We start from the raw sequence: 23112 nt of genomic DNA on the forward strand, positions 1-23112 counted from the left end.
TGGACTATGGTGGTCAAGAGACCCGAACACAAAAACCCAAGAACCCAAGAACCCAAAAACTCAAATGCAAACCATAACCCTGGAGCGGATTAAAGTCTGGACTTCCTTCGATCGATTGCAATCAATAAACGGCTTAGGCGGCATTATAATGCATGCAGAAATGTTTTTGCTCAGCGTCTCGTGCTAATCCATTTGCATGTCAACATGTCCTTTGCTCTCTCTTTATCCTTCTCTCTCTCGCTCTCTCTCTCTTTGTGTGTCATGCAGGACACTTAAGGACCTCGCAACTCTAGAGACCAGGCCACTCTGCTTCCGTTGTGCTGAGCGCTAATAATCCGAGTGGACTTGGCCATAAGTTGCCACTAAGCGCCCTAAACGGAGCTTGGCAATAAGCCAAGGCATTAAAAAGTAAATTTGCCTAAATCCGCTTAAAACAAAGCGGGGATTTCTCGATGCCAGAATGGGATGGCCACAAATCGTTGGCCAGGACAAGTGTAGCCGTGTTTTAGTTAACCCCGGGGATAAGCGGCAGCTCATCTGCCCCCTGATCCCGGCACCTTCAAGCCCAATCCCCGCAAGAGCTAATGCCACCACCACCACCTATGATGATGATGATGATGATGATCATCTGGAGATCAGCTTTATAGTTATGCTGCACTTGGCGCGAACTTTCATTGAGTGTTGTTCATTGATCACACAGTCCATTCATTTGCACTGGGTTTCTGGCCACAGGTAGACGCAGGTGGGGATTGGGTTCGGAATCGGGATCGGTTTCGGCATTGGAGGGGAACTGGGAACTGGCAACTGGTAACTGGCAACTGGGAGCCTGACGTGCTAATAGTTTGACGCCGCTGGAGATCATAAAACCCATGACCCACGGAGGAGCCATAAAGACGCGTCCAAGGCGAAGCAGAAGGCGAATCCGCAGAAAGTGTGTCAAGGTAATTGGGATACCCAAGGGATATGGATACCATATACACGAAAGTATTAGCTATATTCTTATGTATGGTACTCGATAGGTTTTTAATGGTTTATAAGTTAAGCCAGTAAAATAAATGATACACTTCTGAATCAAGCAGCAAGTTATATAAAAAGATAAAGAAATGTTTCCTTTTTTCTTCATAATCTGCATTTTGATTATAACAATCATTAGTCTATAAGCCGTCACCTTTATAGGGATTTCTATTTCGTTAATTTCAATTTCCAAAGTTATAAATATATACAAGAAACGATATTAATAAATGTTGAAAACATTCATTCAGTTAAGAGTGAAGAACCTGCTTTCAATACGAAACCATTTTGAAGTACCATTTTCCATTAAAGATTGAAGAACATATATTTTATTCTTCACCAACCCATTTATTTCCCGAAGAAAATGAAAAGACAATTCAGATTTATTTTCAAATTCAATTCAGTTTATTGTTCGCTTTATTCCGCTGCTGGCTTAGTCATAGGTCGGTCGGTTCTATAAATACGAAAATCGATTTCTAAGTTCGAGCTTAGGACTACGAAGGCATGGATGCAGCAGCCACATGCCGCCAATGCGATCCATACTACAGTATACTCTCTATATGTACAATTAGGTTAGATACGAACTAGTCAAGCACTATATCACAGATGTCAAAACACAAGCTAGCCTACGAAAAAAAATGTGTGTGTGTGCCTTAGGATCGAAGCTTAGCCTACTGGATATGGATGTGGACATGGATGTGGATATGGATGTGGATATGCGATGGCTTAGCTTAGACTACTGGGGGTCACATAGTATTCCATATGGGTTCCGGATGGGCTAAAAAGGGATAATGCGTTGTGGTGTATAATACTTTAAAGTGGGTGGTGTTGGTGGTGGTTGGCGGTTGCTCTTATGTGACTAGAACGGCAACTGCGGATGGGGGTTTCATATGCTCTATATAACTATATATGTATATGTATATATATGTATCTCGCTCTCAATAAATACGGAATGTGGTAATGGTAATACTTGCAATGAATTGGAGAACAGGGACTCTGTGCTGGCAATCAAATAATTTACTTAAGCTACGATCGATCAATTAACGGTTAAATTAGAGGGTTTTTGGGGCTTGTGGGACAGGGGAAAGGGGAAAGGGGAAGGGGGCGTGTCCTGAGGATAATGGGATAATGGGGTGGTGCTGATGATTTGGGGATGAATAGGCGATGATTGTATATACGGTTTCACGTGCGCTGCACGCGCTTCGACTGGCGCTTTCCACGTCTGCCACGTGCAAACTGGTTGTTGCCACCACCGGATGCACCTGCAACTCCTGCAGCAGCACCACCTGCCACCGGCTTGGATACCTCGTTGAACTCCTTGCCATTCAAGGTGGAGCTGCGCCACCGCTGCTCCAGTTGATCCGCCAGCTGCTGTTGCTGCGGCTGCTGCTGCTGCTGCTGATGTTGCTGCTTCTTGTGGCTCCTCTGCTGCTGGTTCCTGTGCTTCTTGTGGTGCTTACGTGGCCGACTCCTCACCCGCTTGCCATCCCGTCGCAGCAGCTGGTACATGGTGCGCAGGAAGTCGTAGTAGTGGTGCTTCACAAAGCGCATATCGATCGAGTCCGCCTCGCCGGCTGCCATGGATGCACCACTGGTGGCTGCACCACCACCCATGCCGGAGCCACTCGTCTTGGAGCGCAGCTTCAGACGCTTGTTCATCTCGAGACGCGAGATCTGCGGCAGCTGCTGACCCACTGTAGTGGTGCTGGTGCTGGTGCTTGTGGTGGTGCTGGTGGTGGAGCCACCAACTGATATGACCGCCGCACCACTGCGCCGCTGCTTCTGGCGCGGACTCTGCGTCTGGTTGACGGCGGTCTCCAGCTCGCAGAGGATGCGCCGCGAGCTCAGGAGCAGCTCGCGCAGCTCGCGGGCGGTGCTGGACTCACGGGTGATGGACCGCTGGTCCCAGCGGATCTGCTGGCGCCTCAGATACGCGAAGCTGGCCACGTACGTTTGCATGTTGCGGTACCAGCGCTTCAGGGCAATCTGTGGGATAAATCAAAAAAAAAAAACAGAAGAGAATTGTGAGTTATTGCGAAGATACATAGAAATAGTTACCAATGTAGTAACCAGTTAACAGAGCCATTTGAAATAGATGAAAAGTAGTGGCACTTACCGTGGAATTGGGCTTGAGCTTGGGCAGGAACTTGTAGTTGTGCGTGTGCAGCGACCACATGGTCATGTTGCGGATATCGATGGCCGAATCCTGGCTGCTGTTCAGGCTGCGGTACTCCCTAAAGGCGTGTCGCTTCAGCTGATTGAAGCTCTGTGGAGCAGAAGATGCAAAAAGGGCAACGCGTTACATATGGATCAGGTGAAAGGAGAGCTGCTGTTTTGAACTCACCTGCCTGGGCCGCTGGCGATTGAAGCGATCCCCCGCCGAGGGATGATAGTTGCCCCCGCAGGGATTGGCCCACTCCAGGGCGGTGGTGTTCTCGTCGAAGTTGCGATAGTCGATCCAGTTGCTGTTCCGCTTCCGATGGCGCTTGCGCGGACTAACGCTGGCGGGGATCGTCGCCTGATTTGGATGCTGAGCTCCAGCTGTAGCTGAAGCTGTAGCTGTGCTGGAGGTGGTGCGAATGCGCAGGCGTTCGCTGTCGATCACCGTGAGACCGCCGCTGCTGGTGGTGCTGCGCCCCTCGGCCAGGTGGGGCAGCTGGGCGGCGAGCAGGAGGACGAGGAGCAGGAGCAGCGGACGAGCCATCGCCGCATGGTAGCCACTTCCACTTCCCCTTCCGCTGGTCTTTCCGTTTCCGTTGCCGGCTGCCGTGGTGCTGCCTTTAGCTGTGGTCGCAGCGCACTGCCAACCAACTGCTGTGCGCGGTCCGTAATCCGTATCCAAATCAGATACAGGCGATATATATATATATATAGATATATGTAGGGATATATATATAGGGATGAGGTCAGAAAGGGGGAGAGAGAGAGAGAGATGTAGAGAAACACACAATGAGTATCGAGTATGCAAAAGTAAATGAAAAATTTCGGCATCAACGCGAGACGACCAACGATCAACTGCGATCCTGACTAGATGCTGGACTAAATGGATTCCTTTTGGGGGGGTTGAATGGGTTTCTGGACGGGATTCTTGGGTGGGTGGTCGAATGGGCTGGGATGCTTGGGTTTACGAGTGGGGCCGGATGATCGGCCGAGCCTCCTTCAATGCGAATGCAACTGCAACCGGACAACAGTCTGAACAATTTGGTTCGATTTTTTTAACATTTTCTCTGCGTTTGTTTTGCTACTTTTTTTTCGCTTTTCGTTGTTTTTGTCTTTTCCAGGGCGATATATGTGTATATTGAGGGCGGGGGCGGGGGGGGAAAACTTTTTAATTTAGACAATTAACTCGAGAGTAGCCTGAGCGAATAATGAAGACGCATCGATCCCAGTTTCAAGGATCTAATCTTCTCCAGTCGTCAAAACTCTGCCTTCTCGCTTGGCTTCAACTTCCAGTGTGTGAAAACTGTGTGTGGGGGGGAACTTTTGAGGTTGAATTTTGGATTTTGAGCTTATTCTGAAATTTGAAAATTTCAAATTCTCCATTCAAGTTAGCTACTGTATCTGACAGGATTGAAAATCGAGACTGAAGATCGTTTGCAGCTAAATATGATCGCAGGATTCGCGCAATTACCTATATCTCAAGTGCATTCGCATTATGCTGTAGAAAGTATTTTTTTAACTATTTCTAATTATTTGTAAAACTCCCAAATTGCAGTTGCTATCACAGAATGTCCTTTTTGTGGTACAGCAGATCCTTGGTCGTTGCTCGTTGAGAAATCACTTGAAGAGTGGAGAATTGATGCTGACTGCAATATCCTTGTTGATCCTTTCTCCACTCTCCAATTGAGCCTTAAGTCTTAGGTCAATCAATTGATCAAATTAAAAATAATACACACACCGCATTATAGATGAAAAGTGGATTCAGTCAGGATCCTCGCGGAATCCCCGTGTTTTTTTTTTGCTGCGCCTCCGTACGTTAATCCAAAAAGGCGATCGTTCCAAGATACGTTGTTGATTTTCCGACGGTTTTCAATGGGCACACTTGCAACACAACACTCGCAAAAAAATGTATTTATATTGTTGGAATATTTGAGAATATTTTGATTTGACTGTGCTTCAGATGCGTGCTGCAGTTTGTGTTCTGATTTGGTTTTTGGTGATTCTCTTGATTTTTTTTTTTGGAGACTGATTCGCGGACACTACTGCTCGCGTTCGAGTGTGAAACCGAACTGAGCCCAAAGTCGCGCTGGATTTGACCAGCTTTCTTCGCTGAGAGGCTGCGGATACCAGATACCAGAATACCAGAGCGATACCGACCTACCGACCGACCGACGACCAGCCAACCGACCGACCAACCCAACCAACCGACCGATGAGCAGCGCCAAAAGGCCGAAACCGAATCTGAAATGGGAACTGAGGCGAGCTGAGCGGCCTCTGCCGGCGTCGCTGCCCGCCGACTGCCGACGAGCGGTACGCCATGGTCCGAGCGAGCCAGAAGAAGACCGCCGCTTCGGACCGATCACATTCAGATCCGAAGAACCGCAGGCTGTCCCGCTCCCGCGCCCGCTCTCGCCGATCGCTTGCACATCCTATCCCCAGGTCACCTGCGCATGTGTGCGTCCGCTCCTACCTGGCTTACCATGTGTTCGTCTGTGTGTGTGTGTGTGTTGGTGTGTGTATTTATAGTGTTGGTGTTGTCTTTGAGCCTGCCAACCGGCTGTCCTCTCGCGCCATCCCGCTTGCTCCTGCGGGCCTGGGCGATCGTGGTCCGGTCGCCATTGCAACTGGAATTTTCCCACTTGCCCAATCCGCGCCACTCACTCAAAGAGCGGCGGGAAAGAGAGAGACACAGAGAGAGAGAGAGAGAGAGGGAGAGAGGCAGCGAGTGGATGGCCTACCTGGTGCCCCAAAAGACCGGGCCTACCTGGCTCTGTTCCACTCTTTTAAGCCTGGTCAACTATGCAGCCTCTCTCCCTCACTCTCTCTCTCTCTCTCTCGCACACTCTCTGGGTGACCTTGAGCGGCCTGCTCACCCCTCCCAAAAAGTCCTGACATTCAAATCGGCCCAGAAAGTGATCAACGGAAATGACCAACATAACACCGCATCTCAGCTCGCTAATCCAGGTAAACTCGATCCATTCGAGAACCATCCACAAGGAATGCGAGGTCTTTATTGGAAATGGGATTCGCCTGGCAACCAATAGTGCATTTTCTTTAAGTTTTCCCAATCATTTCTACTTCACTTTCAACTTTGTTTACTAAAATTTTTAACTAAATAAGTAATTATGAGGAGTAAAATGTTAAATGGGACACAGTACACTGTAATCAGTTTTATTAACATATTACTTAATTGATAACTAAGTATTTAATGGGTTATTAAAACAAAGGTATAAGCCAGACATACTTACAATCATCTTAAGAGTTGCATAAAACTAATTATACTTTAAGAACGTTGCTTCATCGTACATAAAAATATTATCACATTAAGAAAGTTGTTTCATCATACATGTTTTTATAACTCCCTTAAAAGTATTTGTAGAACACTTCAATTTCTTTTAAGAATCGCTGAGATCGTATTTGCTCAGTTTGGCTTGATAATGTTGCAATGTCGCTAAAGGTGGGAAAACTATATAAAACCAGGTACTCCCAAGCGGCGATCCCCCGGACTCCCAGCTACCTAGACCTCCCTGCATCGATTGTGCCCATATTTCTCCCTACTTTCGAGGGCTTGCACAATTGACGGCCTAATTAAATCGAGAGTTTTGCTGCATTATGGCCGCATTGTTTTGGGCAGCCGTAAACAGCTGTAGATGGTCAGATAGCGGGCCGAAACGGACAACGAACAGCGGACGGTGTGTCCTTGCGTCTAACCGTAAGTGCAGCGTGCAGCAACTGCTGCAGGAAGCAGTTGTGTTGCGCAGCGGGGCCACTCGCCTTGATTTCGCCGCAAGGCAGGACTCGGACTGGGATTTGGATTCGGACTCGAATCTCGCAGGACCCACAACCCACAGAGAGGGACTCGCTGGCATATATATCACATATATCAAGGTGGCAGCGCACACCTTTTGTACGACCTCTCCTTTGGGAAACGGGCGGCAAGGCACACACACACAACAAAAAGGGCAATTCGCACCCGGAGCAACAGCTTCATCTAGGATGCACAAGGATCGGTATTGGCATTGGCATTGGGATCGGGAGTGCAGAGTGCAGAGTGCAGGGTCCCTAGCCTCGTGTACGTCCGAGATGGACACGATTATTGCATTGATGAGCTCCTGCTGCTGCTGTCGGTACACAGACACACACAGCACTCCCCGCGGGGAGGCAAGCCACCTACCCCTCCCCCTCCCCCACCACCACCAGCAAGTCGACTTTCTGTTTTACTTGCGATTCGTTCTGGACAACAAAAATATTTTGCTACAAAATTGAGCTGTCCTGTGAGGTCCTCGCCCGTCCAGAATGCATTGTGTCCTGTCATGGTGTAATTTTTTAGCGGCGTAGCGAATGCTAAGGATACGCTTTAATTGCCACGGCGAACACCTCGACCTCGAGCAGGAAGGTTAACCGACACAGATACATTTACAGATGCAGATACAGATGCAGCTACAAATAGAAGTATGAGTATCTGTGGATGTAGAACCATCCGTCATTACACGCTGCTTAGCTCCTGTCCTTTCGCAGGACCTGATCCCATCCCAGGTACATGTACATATACCTCCGGACCTCCTGTTTTCCTGTTTTCGTGGGTGTGTAAGTGTGGGTGTGGGTGCGGCTGTGCGGCTGTGCAATGGATGGGCGGAGGTGGGGGAGGTGTGAGTTTCCCATTTCTCAGTTTCTCAGTTGTTTTGATGTTTTTTGATTATGCGTAAAATCGCTCGCTTTATCAAGATCCCAAAGTGCAATTCTCACATCCGAAACGGTAACTTAAACGGTTAGTTAGTCGATTTGCTTGTCTGTTTTCTGTTTTATGTTTTCTGTTTGTATCTTGTTTGTTTGTCCATTTTCCGCCGCTTATCCGATCCTCAATTGCCGTTGCAATTCGGATTCGCCATGGATTTGCTCTGCGTACCTTTGGGATTTATTGAGGTTTTTCGTCGGCTTTAAGCCTTTGATGTTGATGTGTCGCCTTGAAATGGTACCTCGTTATGACTTAATCAAGGATACGTTTAAACATAAAGGAGTTGCACATTTATTAGCCATTTAAGCTGACATCTGTATATGCATGTATTTAGAAATAGGGCTAACATCTCTTGGCCAGCTGGGAACTTCGCGTAAAAGTGGAAGTTCTTACATTTTAAGTTTCTCATTGTATTGTACAACATTTGTTCTCATATTCTGCGGGTTTTAATTCGTTTGATATTCTTTAGTCGCCTGATTTCCCTTTTTTTCTTTTAATATAGGACTTAATTAAACAGGCAGCCATTTAGTTTTAAAATGCAATACTTCTAAGCAGCTCTTTACACTTTAGCCAGTTACTATATAATATTAGTATATGTACATACATATAAATGAATGTATCTATGTAGCTGTGTATTTTACCTCAATTTCATATGCAAAAATAGGCTGCAAGTATTTTCATTTCTATAGTTTAATTTTTATTGTCAAACATTTCTATAGTTTAATTTATATTCCCGATCAAGATTCAATTCTTGGTCCAATAAGCAAAGCATCCTTTGCAGCAGCACATGCTGCACACGTTATCTAATCCTTTTGTGCCCATCAAATCCTTCCAGGACAATGGCACGTTTGTTAATTGATTTGCTGGAGTCCGTTGTGACCCACTGGACCCACTGGCTGCTGGGTTGAGGGGGTGGCCCGGCGGGGGTGGGGGGGCGTGGCGCGTAGCTGCCGCACTGCGCACTTGTGTGCGTGGGCGGCGGCACGTAGCCCCAACGGTGTGCCTGCGTGTGTGTGCGAGTGGCACGCCGCTGATTGGTCCGCTGCCCCATGAGCGTAACTCCGAAGACGAGCGGCTCCGAAGCGAACTGACCAATCGGCGAGCTGCCAAGACGCTCCAAGCGAGAGGCGCGGAGAGCGCCGATTCGAGTGGAAGAGCTGAGCGCAACAGGTTGCCGCTCGCCGCAGAGAGCGAGTGAGAGAGCGAGTGAGTGAGAGTGAGAGGGAGAGTGAGAGGGAGAGAGAGAGAGGAAGAGAGAGTGCGGCCAGCGACGAGAAGCGAATAACAGGTTGTCGAGCGGCACATTGTGTGGACTTGGATTTTCATTCATAAACTCAGCTCGCTGCAGCAGAGCAAATGCTGCTGCGACTGTTGCTGCTGCTGCGACTGTTGCTGCTGCTGCTGCTGCGTCTGCCTCTGCTGCTGCTGACTCAATTCGCTGCGGCGGCGGCAGCTTACGGCTATCGTTTTTCGAGGCGACTGACGCCATTGCCACGCGAACGCACGACTCTGCAGCCCCAAGACCCAAAACCCAATCCCAATCCCAATTCCAATCCCAAGTGAGTCCCCGTCCCACGCAGCACCATCTTTGATCGCTGCTGACCATCCGATCCGATTACCCCCCAAAGAATCGGGAAGCCAGCCAAGTGGCAACGGTAAAATGGGTCCTTTGGCCACACAATACCCAGAATTATGCATATAGTTATATACGATATATACACTGGGAGAAATTTCAGTTCATAAAGAGCTGCTTCGTTGTTCGCATTAGTACCTCCTCTTTATAAGGATGTTTGAAAACTTTTGTGTATATCCTTCCTATGCAGCCTTTCAGTGCTTTTGAGAAAGAAGCAGAACTACAGATAGTAGTGATACTATAAGATTTCCGATAAGCCAGATATCACACTTTCTTAGCGTGTACAATTGGCTTTCGTCACCAGCAGAGATCACACGACGATTGCCCGACTTTTTGCCTAACGGTCCATGAGTCACATCTAGACGGCGGTGCGGTACTTGGGGTTTTCTAAACAGCCGCGCAGTGGAAAACCTCAAGCGGATATATACACCAATGCCTATATATCTATCTATCTATCTATCTATCTATTGGAACGTGCCCCGGGCACGAGCTATAAACGCCGATGGGGTGGGTCAGGGCAGGTGACGAGTTCGGCCGAAAATGGAATCTCGCATATTTCCCCAGTATTTCCGATTTGGGGGAGTGGTAACTGGGTTGCCAACTTGAAGCTTTGGCGGTCATAAACCATCGTATCTCGCATATAAAAACGATGAAAAATCGAAAAATGCCAAGGTATTAAGAGATTTACTTTTAACTCACCCTTTGACTTGGGTAACATCAAATGACCCATGCTTTAATCAATGTTGAAATCAACCTTTGAAAGGTGGTCGAAATTCCCACAGTTGAGTAAGCCAATTCGGTGTAACTTGATTTGCATCGGAATAATGCAATATTTCGATAAACCGGAACCGATTCTGGATCACCCAGGAAAACACTTTACGTCTGCGCTTATCGGTATAATTTATTAATAGTCATAATATAAATATATATATATATATGTAAAAAAAATACACTTAAGTAATAGTTGTCATAAGTTATCGAGCCTGCGAGGCGGTGAATGTGTTTAGTGAGTATGGTGATTGGTATATGTATATAAATAGGATGCAAAGGCGATATAAATAAGTATGGGGTGGGGATTTAAGAAGTTATAATAAATAATAGGGTCTAAGGTAGATGATGATGAATACGAATCTGGATACACGTGGGCATAGCCTGTTAGCTTGAGATTGCAGTGGGTCATTGATTGTTTTTGGTATTTTTGGCTTCTTCTGCTCCCCAGGAGCTTTCAGCTTTCAGCTCTCACAGATTACAGATTCTGCTTGATCAGCTGCTCGTACTTGTGCTCGATGATGGTCAGCACCTTGATGGTCTCCACGGCGGCGCCAAACTCTGGCCAAATGTAAGCCTTATTGTACGCGGAGTTCCTGGGATTGCAGGCATCATTGAGGCCGGCGACCTTGAGAGCCTCGTGCATGTTGTGATGGAAGAAGTGCACAAAGTTGTTGAAGAAGCAGTTCCACGACTTGTGATTGAACTCAATGGTCTCGTACAGATGCTCCAGCACCATCAGGGACTCGATAATCGCCGGCATCTCCTCCTCCAGCGTGCCCACCTTGCCCTCGTACACGAAGTCACCCAGCTCGTCCTGGAACTTGACGTTCTTCACCTCCTCGTCGAGTGGATGCCTCACGGCCAGGGTGTGCATCGAGTACGCCTTAATGTTCTGGGAAAGGTTTTGGCCCAGGTCCTTCAGCTGTTTGAAATGGAAAACTTAGTTCTTCTGCTGCCGCATGTAAACAAGGATCTGGCCAACTTACCCATTCTTTGGTCAGACAGATGACCGCCTCCCGCGTATTCTTGGCCACCTCGTGCGCCACTTGCAGGTGTGCGATGTTGGGTGTCATCCTGATGGCCGTGCACGTATCCCTGCCCTCAGTCTGATTGGTTTTCAGGGTCACGATGGTGGTCTCGACCGACCTGGTGTGCTGGTGGTGATGCAGCTGTCGGTGGTGGTGGTTGCGATGCGGCAGGATCAGGTGCAGTCCTCGAGCGCGTCGCGGTGCCGCAAATGTTCCCGTGGGCCAACTGGTGGTGATGGTGAGCAGCAGCAGGAAGCCCAGGAGCCAGCACTTGAGGGGAGCTGCAAGGTGAGAATAGCAGAGATTGGAGGTCAGTAAATAGGTATGCTACACTGAAGTTCAACTGAAATCCCTAACCCTGATGAATGGGGCATAGTTTCGCAAATAAGATAAAGACTTTGAAACTTCAATTCTTCAAGATCCCTATCATTTGAGGCGCTCTTCTGTTTGCCTAGTTGGCTCAAATCGCGTTTTCCTGTTTGCCCAGCGATGACACAGTTATAGCAGATACAAAGATACGGATATGGAGCGACCTGATTCAGATGATTCACGATTCACTTACAGATGCGACCAAAACTGGCGGACACGGCGATGCTGCTGATGTTGTTGTTGGTGTGCTGCTGCTGCCCGCAGGACGCGTTTTGCGCCGGAGCAGTCTGCTGCTGCTGCTGCAGTCGCTCCAAGGATGCGACCTCAAAGGATACACTGCTGGCACTGCTGATGGCGGTCATGTTTGATTTGTACGTTTGGCACTCGCGATTGTGTTTGATTTTGCGATCTTTTGGTCAAGATTCGGGTTTGGAAGCGCGCGCTAATAAGCTAAGCTAAGTTGGAGAGCTGGGGCGCTGGCGTGTGGGCTCTGCGAGATCTTACGGTTAATGAGGAGTTGGGGCACACGCCGGCGATTTAAATACAAACCGGACCGCCATCCGGCGATATCAGTAGCCGAAGCCGCACGAGCGGCGCAGCGCGTGGCCGAGCTTACTTTTTTTTACGCACACACACACACACACACACACAAGCGGGCAAGGGCGCGTGTACTCACACTTGTTGCGCTTGCTGTGGCGAACAAGTGAACAAAAACAACTAGAGAAACAACAGCAACAACAGCAACAGCAGCCGCAGCACCAACGGCAGCATCAGCGAGCGGTGCTTGATGACGATAATGAAAAAAAAACCAACAACGCAACGTAAAGGGAGTTCGAATTTGTTTTTCTCGATTATCGGAGGTGCGGGTGGCGGGGATGTCGTGGGTGGTCTGGATGGATTTCCTGACTCAGCCAGGGAATAGCTACTCCCCATGGTCAGTTCATATGGTTCTTAAAGCAGTTGCACACCACGGCACTTGACGTTTTGTTTTCTTCCTGTCTTGCAGTAAGTGAGTTGCCTCTTGCCACTTGCCTCTTGGCCAACCGATGTAATTTATGCACACACGCTTCATGGCCCAAAACGGATGTCCCATTGAATTCTTGCACCCTATACACCAACTAATCGGGCTTCTTGGCCCTTCCACCTGTGGTGGCTAACTACCTTTCTAGTTGATCTTACAATCGACACCTTTGGGGCTTTTATGTATGGTGACCCTTGACTCCTTATTGCAAACATTTCACAATTGTCTGTAAGTCGCTTTTAATCAGTGACTCGCTCTGCGTGTTAGCTGATTAATACTTCTTTGATTGTTTCTTGGAATTCTCTTGAATATACATATAAAGCCCAGCTTTGAGCTTGAGCAAAGGTACTATTTTGACACCAAATATCATTTTTTTAGGGAATTTTGTTTATTCGGTACGACTTTTGATAAGCTGATAAGCTGCAAATTGGCTTTCCGGAATTTCGTATGTCTGTTGAAATATTTCAACTTGATCTTAAAAACTAACAATATTAAGATGTACGGATTCTCCACTTAATAAATATTAAAATAAAAAAAAAACTTAAAACCCAAACAGACTCAATTAGCCAAAAAGGAATCGCGATTACTTTGTTGAATTTGCGAATATCTCGATGCAGTTAGCTGCTCTACCAACGGCGTCGTCACTTCGGATTCTTTAGATACTTCAGATACTTTAGTTACTTTTGTTACTTTGGTTACTTTAGTTACTTTAGTTACTTTATTTAGTTTATTTACTTTAGCTAACTGGCGATTTATGATGCGAGTGCCACTTGCCTGGGAAATGACGCGTCGTTCCGTAGGCATTTCCGATCGATCGCTTGGCACGTGCGCGTTTTGCATGCAACTGAATGGAAACGACCACTTGGCCAGTGGACTTGGCCACTGCGATCGAGCGTTGGGTATAAGAGACACCGCAGCAGACAGTGTGTCTGTCTCTTCTATGGCCATTGCACACACCAAAACACACACACAACTCAACACAACACCATAGAACACAACACAGCACAACAAAACATACACTTTTTGGCTGGGAATTACCCGTAAAGACGTACTGAATATTGATGGCGAGCAGCTTGCGTGCTTGGACCTACCCGTTGGCCCCAAGCCTCCTGGGAGTCGTATTCCCTGTCGAGTTCTCTACGTATATTTTATCACTTGGGCATTTTGTGTCCGCTATGTTTTTACCCAATTGCTCTGGCAAGATGTATAATTGCTACATTTTCGGAATTTCTGGAATTTCTTGAGACTATGTTTAAGGGTTTTCCATTGGACTTTTTTCCTGCTGCTAGCTCAGAACTGCAATTGCACAGCAGTAAGTAATGCCTTCACTGATTTGATTTGTATTTATTCCCTTTGGCTTTTGGCTTTTGTTTTTTTCGTTTTTTTTTTTTTTGTGGTGCCCAACAAGCCATTGTTGACTGTTAATTATCGCACTCGAGGAGGTGCTAACTTTGGCCACGCACAAATCTCGGCCTGAACTCGTAAAGCCTGCAACGTCATCCGGTTCGAGGGAGATCCGCTATCTAACGCTCGTTCCTGTTTGCCATTCCCTTTTTAGAAATGACCATTCCATTGATGAGCTCTTCCAGAGTGACGTACATACGTACCCAGTATAGTAAAGAGCTTCAAACGACCTCTACTTACAGCGACGGATATAGACTTATCGCCTCTGCCTGCCATATATTTAAATATAGCAAATATTCCAAGACTGCACGCACCACCAGTGCCGGCTTGCAATGTGTAACTTCTCGACAACCTGATGCACATGATACTGGAGATGGTGTTTTCTTTAAAGTTATCAGACCATGTTCCCATGGAACAGAAACTCGGAAAAGTGCAATATATCATACAGTTTATAGATTTACTCGTAGTTCGCACACAGCAGGCTGTTTCAGATTGTGTGATCTAAGCTTTCAAATATTTGTAAATAGCTTTTAAATGTAATCTAGTTAAGGCTCCATGCACCATATTCTAATCTTCCATCATCCGGTTATGTTCAATAAATTAAATAAGAAAAGAGTATGCCTTTGCAAGTCTATAAACTATCTATAATACATCTATATAGCGTCTATAGTTAGCATCTTGAAAACAAAACCTTTAAGTATTGAAATGAAGATATTAGAAAGGATTTCCTAAACTGTTCAGACTATTAAAGTCATTTAAAGTCCTTGTATAGTCATGAGTTTTTATCATCTACTCTTCTGCTGATATTTTAAATGGCTCACTCAACATGGATGATGTGTGGAAATACCGAAGATAATAATTGGATTATCGGGAGATTACCATTCGATTTGCATTGGTTTTATTATGCTGCAAAAGTGTCCGCAACTGAACTTGTATGTTCTGTACGCACCGATTTAAATACTTAATGTGTTATCGCTTCGAATGGAATTTTATCTATTCGAATAGAATTCCCACTGCGCAAAACTTCCACATAAATGGGAATATATGGGAATATGCTCTTGGAAAGACCGCACCTTAGTTAAGATGCGATGTGAATCAGAGCGTTTAAAACTAAGTCCTCGATGGCTCCCAATACCGGTTGCCATACATATGTACATCACCCTTGACCGACTGAAACGGTCGGTGACGTAAATGTAGAATCTAGAATCGCAATGAGGAAATACCCCAATTGGTTGGCCGTCACCTGTCATCTGGGAGTGGGCCGAACTGACCACAGACACTCTGGCCAACTTGATCATACTGTTTAAGCTGGCTATAGCTAGCTGGGTATGGGGATGGGTAAATCACCGGGCGACGTTGCTCCGTATTTGCGTTTGTATTTAGAAGCTGCCCCAACCCGGCTCTCTCTCCCTTTCCAAGCGCTCCGGCTCTCCAGCTTGCCGCGTCACCTCCCATTCAGGTCGGATCGGAGTGTCGACTAGCTCTCGGAACTCGGATCTCGGATCTCGGATCACGTATCATGGATCTGGGTACCGACCTAGCGACCGAGCAGCCGACAAATTTACCAACTTAGCAATCGAGGGGCGCACAGTCACTTATTTGCCCAGCGCATTATATTATGAATGGAGCGCTGTGGGAAGCACTTGGGCAGTGTCGTACTCTGGCTGGCAAAGGCGGTAAGAAAACAAGGGGCTCGGACAGGTGAGAGAAGTGCCTATTTTTGGCACCGGCCATCTTCCACAAGTCATCGAGGTGCGAGCTGTGCTCGCTGTGACGCACTGGGGTTCCCTGAACCAGGTTCCTCTTACCTTCTATTTCCTCGACACTTTAGGTCGGCCACATTACGTATACGTCACATTAAGTATACGCCACCTATACGATATTTAATTTTAACTTGCCAATAAATTCAAAACTCACCTCAGTTTTGTCACGCAACGTGTTTGATTTCAGTGCGGTGATTAGCTGCAAAAATAAACAAATAGGGATATAATTATTTCAAGGTCGAATACAGTGAACTGGGAATATGCAAGCTTTGATTTTCCCTCCACAGGCAAGTTGACCCCGAAAGTAGGCAACGCTTGAAGGAAAAGCTTTCGCCCCAAAGCTTTTGAAAAAAAATGGAGAAAATTACATGGCCTGCTTTCAGGCGTCTCCACTAACAGTCGCGTCCCAAAAAGAGTGTCGCCCATCAATCATTGTCATTTCACTTGTCTGTATCTGTCCCTTTCCTCTTTCTCAGGCATTCTTTTGTGGGTTTGATTTATTTTTGTTACTCTGCTCGAAGTGACATGGCAACCAGCCACTTGACTTTGGGGCATTCCGGTCAACTTTCATCTTTCTTTAGGCGAAATTTAGGAATTGATTTTTTTTAAACTTTAAAACCCTCTAAGAAGCTGCTTACATGCATTTCTATTCTGATGATCTAGAATAAAGAGAATATATTTCTTCAGTCTTAAGTGCATTATCACTTTTAAGGTATACATATACATATAGTATATATTTATATTTATAATTGGCTTTTTCTTTTGCTGTAAACTAGCCATGTTAACAGCCTCGTGTTCCCAGGTAAATGTATACAATTCCAAGAAATTTGCCGCATTTTGTATACAAATCGCTCGGAAAGAAAGCAATCAAACTGCAATCCGAATCACGTTTGGCTGGCTAAATTAAGCTAGAATGCCCCACAAACACGCTTCTCTCTCTCTCTCTCCCTCTCTTTCTCTCCGATGTTTGCTTCTCTCTCCTCGACTAACAGCCGTGGGTACTGGGTCTGTTTGCGATCTTCGAAGCGGTTCCCTTTCCCATTCGCATTGTTTACTCACCTTTTTGACGGTGGACAGCTGTGATGACGGGCGTCACGCTATTAATGCTTTTGCCGCGGGCGGACAGGTAAGCCCACGTTAATTACGGGCCGCAAGAAATTCACAAAAAATCCCCGAACTAGCGGTGGATCTGTACACCTTTGAATACACACCGCACAGGTAAGGGCTTAATTAAAAACCAAGAAAAAAATGGGGGAAAAGACGAACGCAACAGAACCGGCGAGGTCGAATGATGAAACTAAACTGAGGCAAATCGCACAGAATCGACAGCTGGAGGAGCTATACAAAAAAGCAACGATGGTCGCAGCGCAGAGAAACTGCTATTTATTTGACTAATGTAAACGCAACTGCATCGTATCCCAAAAAGATCGCTCTATACTCCCATTCCATTGTTTTTTGTTAGTTCCCACAAATCACGAGGTTGAACTACAGATCTGAACTACAGTTCTAGCGCATTACTTAGAGTACACCCAAGGGTCATGTTCTATGCAAATGTTACATTTATTAATTTGCATCAAATAGTTATCTCTATCAATATGCTGCAGTCGAAATGGAAGCAAAGTCTACCAACTCACAAGGGACGCGACTGTGCATAGGTGTGCTTATCCGCTACATGCACGGTTCGAAACTCGGCTACCAAGCGCGCGGCTCGGGAATTAGCTAGGTTGCCAAAAATAGTTATTTCAATAAGCCTTGAAAGTGAAAATAACAATTATAGACAGAAGGCCAAGGGCCAACAACCAGCGGGCAGTAAACCAACTTATCGACAACACTAATGCTGCGAAATGCCTTTTTGGTATGCACACTATGGGTAATTAGGCAAGTCACCAATGGCAACAATGCGATGACAATGGAAGCTGTATATCTGACAATGGTGCCTTTGTTGTCCGTTTTATATGCCTACCTACTGACTTCCACTTCCACCTCCCTTCCGCCATTTGCGGCCACCGTATGCAGCTTTCGAATTTCACGCTTGACATGAGAGGCCAACCTTGACTGGTAGGCTGCTGCAGCTCAAAGCCATTACCCAGCAGCCACCGAATAGCGCCCACCACCCACCAATAAACCCTAGAAGTGGCACCCTTGCAACGGGCATGTGGCATCGTCAGGGACAGCGAGTTACGTTTAATACAAAGTTTTGCCTTTGACTTGCCACGGCAACGATTTCTTAGCCAGGAACTTTTTATAAATACTTACGATTGGAAATCGAGGAAAGCAGCTTTTAAAAAATCCTTTCCCATTTGTGCCACATTGAGAAAAACTCAAAGTTTTCACATACTTACTAATTGAATGCTTCGTTAAGAAATCAAAAAAGAAATTATAAAAAAAAACTTCTGTTCTGTAAATAACTTAAAATAAGGGCAAATTTAATGGTATCTGTAATTTCAGTAACCATTTGCAGGGTATCTCGAATGTTCAATGGTCCATCGGTCCGCATTGCCGGTCCACTTGGCTGTCGAGCAGAATGCTGGAGCTGATGGGAGCCCCGCTGGCTGTTTGGCCAGTCAAGCGTTGCATAAAGCGCATTAACATTTAATGCCTGTTGCCGGTCATTCTTGGTCCTTTTGCCCTTGTCCTACCGCCGCCCGCCCCCGCCCTCCGTTGTCACCTGGCCAGGTAGAAATCCATCCAGCCGAATTCGCGTTGCATACTTTGAGGCGCCGACCAAAACAGAACTGTGGTGGGTCCTCGGAAATGATGTTTGATTTATGACCAACCAGCCATCGCTGGGCAGGACACGCAGGACGCAGGACTCGGTGGATCGGTGGACTGGAGGATACATGCTGTGGTGACTTGGATTGGCCGCGATGCCCCGCAGGCATCGATCCATCATGGGCAGCTGAAATGCTGAAACGCATGCCAAGCCCGTCGCCCACCCAAAATTAAAGCGTCTGCAATCTGTACACATAAACTATTTATTTCCGTATATATATATATATAGGTATATATATATATATATGTTCCATATGTATATATAGATGTATATGGGTGTATATTTAGCTGTATATTGGGTATTGTATGTGCGGTAAAGTACACTCGCCTGGTGCACATCCTCTAACGACGTCCTCAAATTTACTCGATTCCTGCTCCAAAGTCACGGCTAATAAGGAGCACACATACAAGTACATACATATGTATAAGGATATGCATACGGATGTACATATGTATGTGTATAAGTACTGCCTGCCGACCGTTCGATTTATCGTTCATTCTCTTATTCGCCATTTAATTAGCTGTATTGTATTTAATTTGGTTTCTTTTACATTATGTGTCATCAATTGATTGTTTTACATTCGGTTTGCATTTGGATTTTGGCTTCAAAAAAAAATACACTCATCTTCTCTCGCTATCCCCTTGCTAGCGTACGCATAATTATGTACAAACGTATTCCCAATGCTCCTCCCGTTATTTACACAGATATATATCTTAGTTATATATGCATGTCACCTCCGCCATCGCTCCTCCTCCTCCTTCCATTTGCCTCTTTACTCACTAGATTATGCGTAGTTTTGCCCACTTTTCCCCCCTGGGTGCTTGGAACCCAGCAAAAAGCCCAAAAAAAAAACATCGAAATCATAGATCGATCGCTCGAATCAAAGTACACACATAGGATATACATATATATTCGCATCGCTATGATCCCGAATACCGCACACTAAGAGAGTTGTGGGTATTGAATATTATTGGCGTTGGGCGCCACTTGCCACTTGCCAGTTGACAGTTAACACTACTAAAGTACTGTAGTCGGTGGTAACCGCTTGCTCGTATGTAGTCTTACGTCTTACGCACACAAACAGACATGTGGATAAACATTAACAACAATTGAATAACGGTAATTACAATTGCACGACATCAACAAAGTCAACAACAATGACAATGACATCCCGTGAAAATAATCAGCGGCGCTTTAAGTTCCATCTATGTATGTATGCATTAACTTCCGATTTCGCGCGCTGATTATTCATGGGTTTACATACATATATATTCCTCGGAAGCATTATTATCTTGATAGGGTTCACATAGTACATATGTATATACGAATATGTTTGTAGTCATAAATCTATGCACATTCAATGCTAAAACAATCGAAAAAAATTGCATCCATATAGGTATTCGTGTATGTATGGTATACACGTATTGTATATGCATTACATATGTATATGTATATGCATGTATGTAGTATATATATATACAACTATCAAAAATAGGACAAATATAACTTGAGAGTTTCTTTGGCCTGCTACGCGGCATCTGCAGATGGAGATACTCAGATACTCCTCAGATGCCCTTCTCGTCCCTTCTCCCCCCCGATTTGCCCCCCAATTTTTTGCCCGTTTTTTGTACACATTTATTGTTACATAGTGTAGATCGGTAATAGCAACGATATAGAACAACAGTTAGGATGATGAGCAAAAAGGTGGACAACTTTAGTTAGCTGCGACCAAGAAGGATCGCACTTGTAAATAGTTGAAATATACGGTATATACGGTATATATATATATATATTTGTATCTTTACGTGTAGGTATTGTATATAGAGATATAGATCAGTATTTAGGTAAATCTGCCGCTCTTAAGCACTATATAACACACTGAAAGTGAAAGTTAACTTTGGGTTACCTCCTTGAGACACGCACATGGAAATCGAAGTCTAAAAACACATTTGTCGGGCACATTGAGATACAATTTGGATAGATGGATAATACATATATATTTCGTGTATGTTATATTGAGTAGTTTCGCCACTACATTGCAGTCTCCTCCAATCTCCTGCCCATCCAACTGCCCATCATCAACGCCCCTTGGCTGCTGCTGCCTCTTGATCAAATTGACAAATTGACAAAGCCAAATGCCGCATATAGAAGCACACTTGATTGATTGCAATATTGACTGATTGTTTGTTTGTTGGTTTGTTTGTTTGTTTGTCCTATTTTACTCTATCGCTATCGCTATCTCTATACCTGCCTCTCTCTTTCTCTTTGGCTTTTCCACACTCCACCGTTTGCCAATACTGCAATTGCGAATTTCCAATTTGAGTTTCTTCGTTAATTGATTTTCAAACTTCTTCCTGGGAAACTTCCTCCCCCAACTGGCACTTTTCAGCTTTTCAGCTTTTCAGCTTTTCTGCTGCTGCTGCTGCTGCTGTTGCCTGCGTATTATTTTACGTTTAACATTAAATATTCAACGCGAACATTAATTTATATTCGATTTTCAATTCAATTCAATTCAACTCGAACCGACTCGATTTAGTTTGGCATTTGCTGTTTGTGTTGTGATTTGCGATTTTGCGTTTTGCGAATTGTAATTTCTGATTTTTGCCTCGAGTAAGCTCAGATTGTACATACAAATTACGTTTTTTGTGTGGTTTACATTGATTAAAACTCTTGAGTCTGTAGACATTTACTTCTAATTCTCCGTAGATAAATATGCATGTATATTCGTATATTGTAACGTGTTTATACGTAGCACGTAGTCGTGCTGATTTCATTGTGTTCATATGTTCATATGTTCATATGTATGCTTATTGTGATATGGTTGTGGCAACCGTGTGTGTTGCTGGGGCATCAGCTTTTGCCCTGATTCACCCGATTGTTTGAATCCGATTTGTGCATCTGCCACGGTTACGGTTTTGCCTCATAAATACATTCAATATGTCTGTGTACTTCTCCGATGTGCATGCATGAACATGCATGGCCACCAAAAAAAAAAAACACTCACACACACGCACACTCCATATATGTATGTATGTAGATATACATGTAGGTGGTTCCATTGCCGCATTGGCAATGCATCAACAAGTACTGATTTTCTTCATTTTTCCGGGCTTTACTCCTTTACTAGAAAGGACCCGCTTAAATTGCTCTGCACGTAGAAAAATATGTGTATATTCTCTGCCCTCCGAATTTCCCCGAGTTTTGTACTCCTTCTCGTCCCCCTCGTCGATTACAAATGGTATGCAAATGTATGAGAATATATACGTATATATATTATTTATCTGTATCTTTAATCTGTATCTTTAGCTATAAGAGGTATAATGGGATGAGGTGTTGTGTCCACCGATTCCTGATGTCTGATTCCACTTCCCTGACTCCCCTGCAGCGTTGCCTTAAACTCTATCGGTTATCGCTTAACTATCTGCCTATCGATCACTGTCTATCGCTTATCGTTTCGCCTTCGTCTTCGTCTTTGTCTGCTCACTTACCATTACCGTTATGCGTAAAGTTACTTGTACCGTTAAAAGTTGCTCTCTTGTACTCTTATTGTTCACCGTTAATCGGATTTCAGTGCTATCGGTTATCGGTGCTTCGTTGCGGTTCTCCGTTCTCCGTTCTGGTTAGGATTGGGGGTTTTTAGTATTTTAAAGGTGTATGTTTGTTTGTAGGCGCAGTAGTTCACTGTGTATTGCTGTTAAGTTCTATTTCCTCCATTTGATCCTTCATTTGCTGCTCGTGTACGTACTGATGTACATCAAACCTGATTATTCTTCAGGTATCGATAGCTTCTTCAGTGTTATTGTTCCAATTCCAGGTATACCGGTTGCTTTGTAGTTCTAATTTCTCATTCACCTTACTGTATCTTGTATCTTGTATCTTGTATCTTGTATCTTGTATCTTGTATCTTGCATCTTGTATCTTGTATCTTGTATCTTGTATCTTGTATCTTGTATCTTACTGTGTCTGTGCCTTTCATTCTATGGTGTTTCATTCTATGGAATGGACGTGTTTTGTGTGAAGCCTGTGCTATCAATTATTATTATTGTTTTTGCTTGTGAGTTATGTAAGTGCTGCTGTTTATATGCTGATTATATAATTGATTTTGGTGAACTATGTATGTGCATCTCCTTTCCGCACGAAAGGCAGACGTTGCTATGCTTTTAATCTGCCATTAAGCCTCTGCTGCTGCTCTGTTGTTATATGATGAATTTAATGGGGATTACTGTTTGCTGCGCTTATTGTTCACTCGGTTGTTTAAGCATTCAACTTGAACTTCAACTTCGTTCGATTTGTTTTGTTTTCGGATTTCGGATTTCGATAAGGATTTTTGGATCTCAGAGGTGCAAGTAGCTGGCTAAAAGTGCACACAGAACGTGATATAACAATGTTAGGAGCAGGCTATTTGGTTTGCTTTGCTGCATTTGGTTTATCAGGCATTTATTCA

General features: G+C 45.0%; 3 protein-coding genes across 3 annotated transcripts in view; all 3 read right to left on the reverse strand.

Moving 5' to 3' along the window:
• Positions 1 to 1427: 1427 nt before the first annotated feature.
• LOC120456911 (KIN17-like protein) lies at positions 1428 to 5259 on the reverse strand. Its single transcript, XM_039644041.1, has 4 exons — positions 4910 to 5259; positions 3356 to 3822; positions 3128 to 3277; positions 1428 to 2997 (listed from the first exon to the last, which is right to left on the reverse strand). Exons 2-4 carry the CDS (start codon positions 3713 to 3715, stop codon positions 2194 to 2196), a joined length of 1314 nt encoding a protein of 437 aa, XP_039499975.1. The 5' UTR covers positions 3716 to 3822; positions 4910 to 5259; the 3' UTR covers positions 1428 to 2193.
• A 5161-nt stretch (positions 5260 to 10420) lies between these two features.
• On the reverse strand, positions 10421 to 17181 carry LOC120455725. The gene is made up of 4 exons (XM_039642138.1): positions 16955 to 17181; positions 16050 to 16094; positions 11297 to 11619; positions 10421 to 11232 (listed from the first exon to the last, which is right to left on the reverse strand). The coding sequence occupies exons 3-4, from the start codon at positions 11381 to 11383 to the stop codon at positions 10786 to 10788; spliced, it is 534 nt and encodes a 177-aa protein (XP_039498072.1). The 5' UTR covers positions 11384 to 11619; positions 16050 to 16094; positions 16955 to 17181; the 3' UTR covers positions 10421 to 10785.
• Positions 17182 to 18972: 1791 nt separating this feature from the next.
• Positions 18973 to 23112, reverse strand: part of LOC120456601 (pneumococcal serine-rich repeat protein) — a 32528-nt gene continuing 28388 nt past the window's right edge. Inside the window, exon 6 of the mRNA XM_039643511.1 lies at positions 18973 to 23022. The gene's annotated coding sequence lies outside the window, so the exon portion shown is untranslated. The remainder of the gene's footprint in view (positions 23023 to 23112) is intronic.

The sequence above is a fragment of the Drosophila santomea genome, chromosome X, assembly GCF_016746245.2.
Source record: "Drosophila santomea strain STO CAGO 1482 chromosome X, Prin_Dsan_1.1, whole genome shotgun sequence".
Taxonomy (NCBI): domain Eukaryota; kingdom Metazoa; phylum Arthropoda; class Insecta; order Diptera; family Drosophilidae; genus Drosophila; species Drosophila santomea.

Bases quoted from the DNA above. Each gene is read 5' to 3' on its own strand.
- LOC120456911 (XM_039644041.1), bottom strand. From the start codon at position 3,715: ATGGCTCGTCCGCTGCTCCTGCTCCTCGTCCTCCTGCTCGCCGCCCAG. The intron at 3,278-3,355 runs GTGAGTTCAAAA...TCTGCTCCACAG, and splicing joins ATCGCCAGCGGCCCAGGCAG to AGCTTCAATCAGCTGAAGCG. The intron at 2,998-3,127 runs GTAAGTGCCACT...TTTATCCCACAG, and splicing joins AGCTCAAGCCCAATTCCACG to ATTGCCCTGAAGCGCTGGTA.
- LOC120455725 (XM_039642138.1), bottom strand. From the start codon at position 11,383: ATGACACCCAACATCGCACACCTGCAAGTGGCGCACGAGGTGGCCAAG. The intron at 11,233-11,296 runs GTAAGTTGGCCA...CATTTCAAACAG, and splicing joins TCTGTCTGACCAAAGAATGG to CTGAAGGACCTGGGCCAAAA.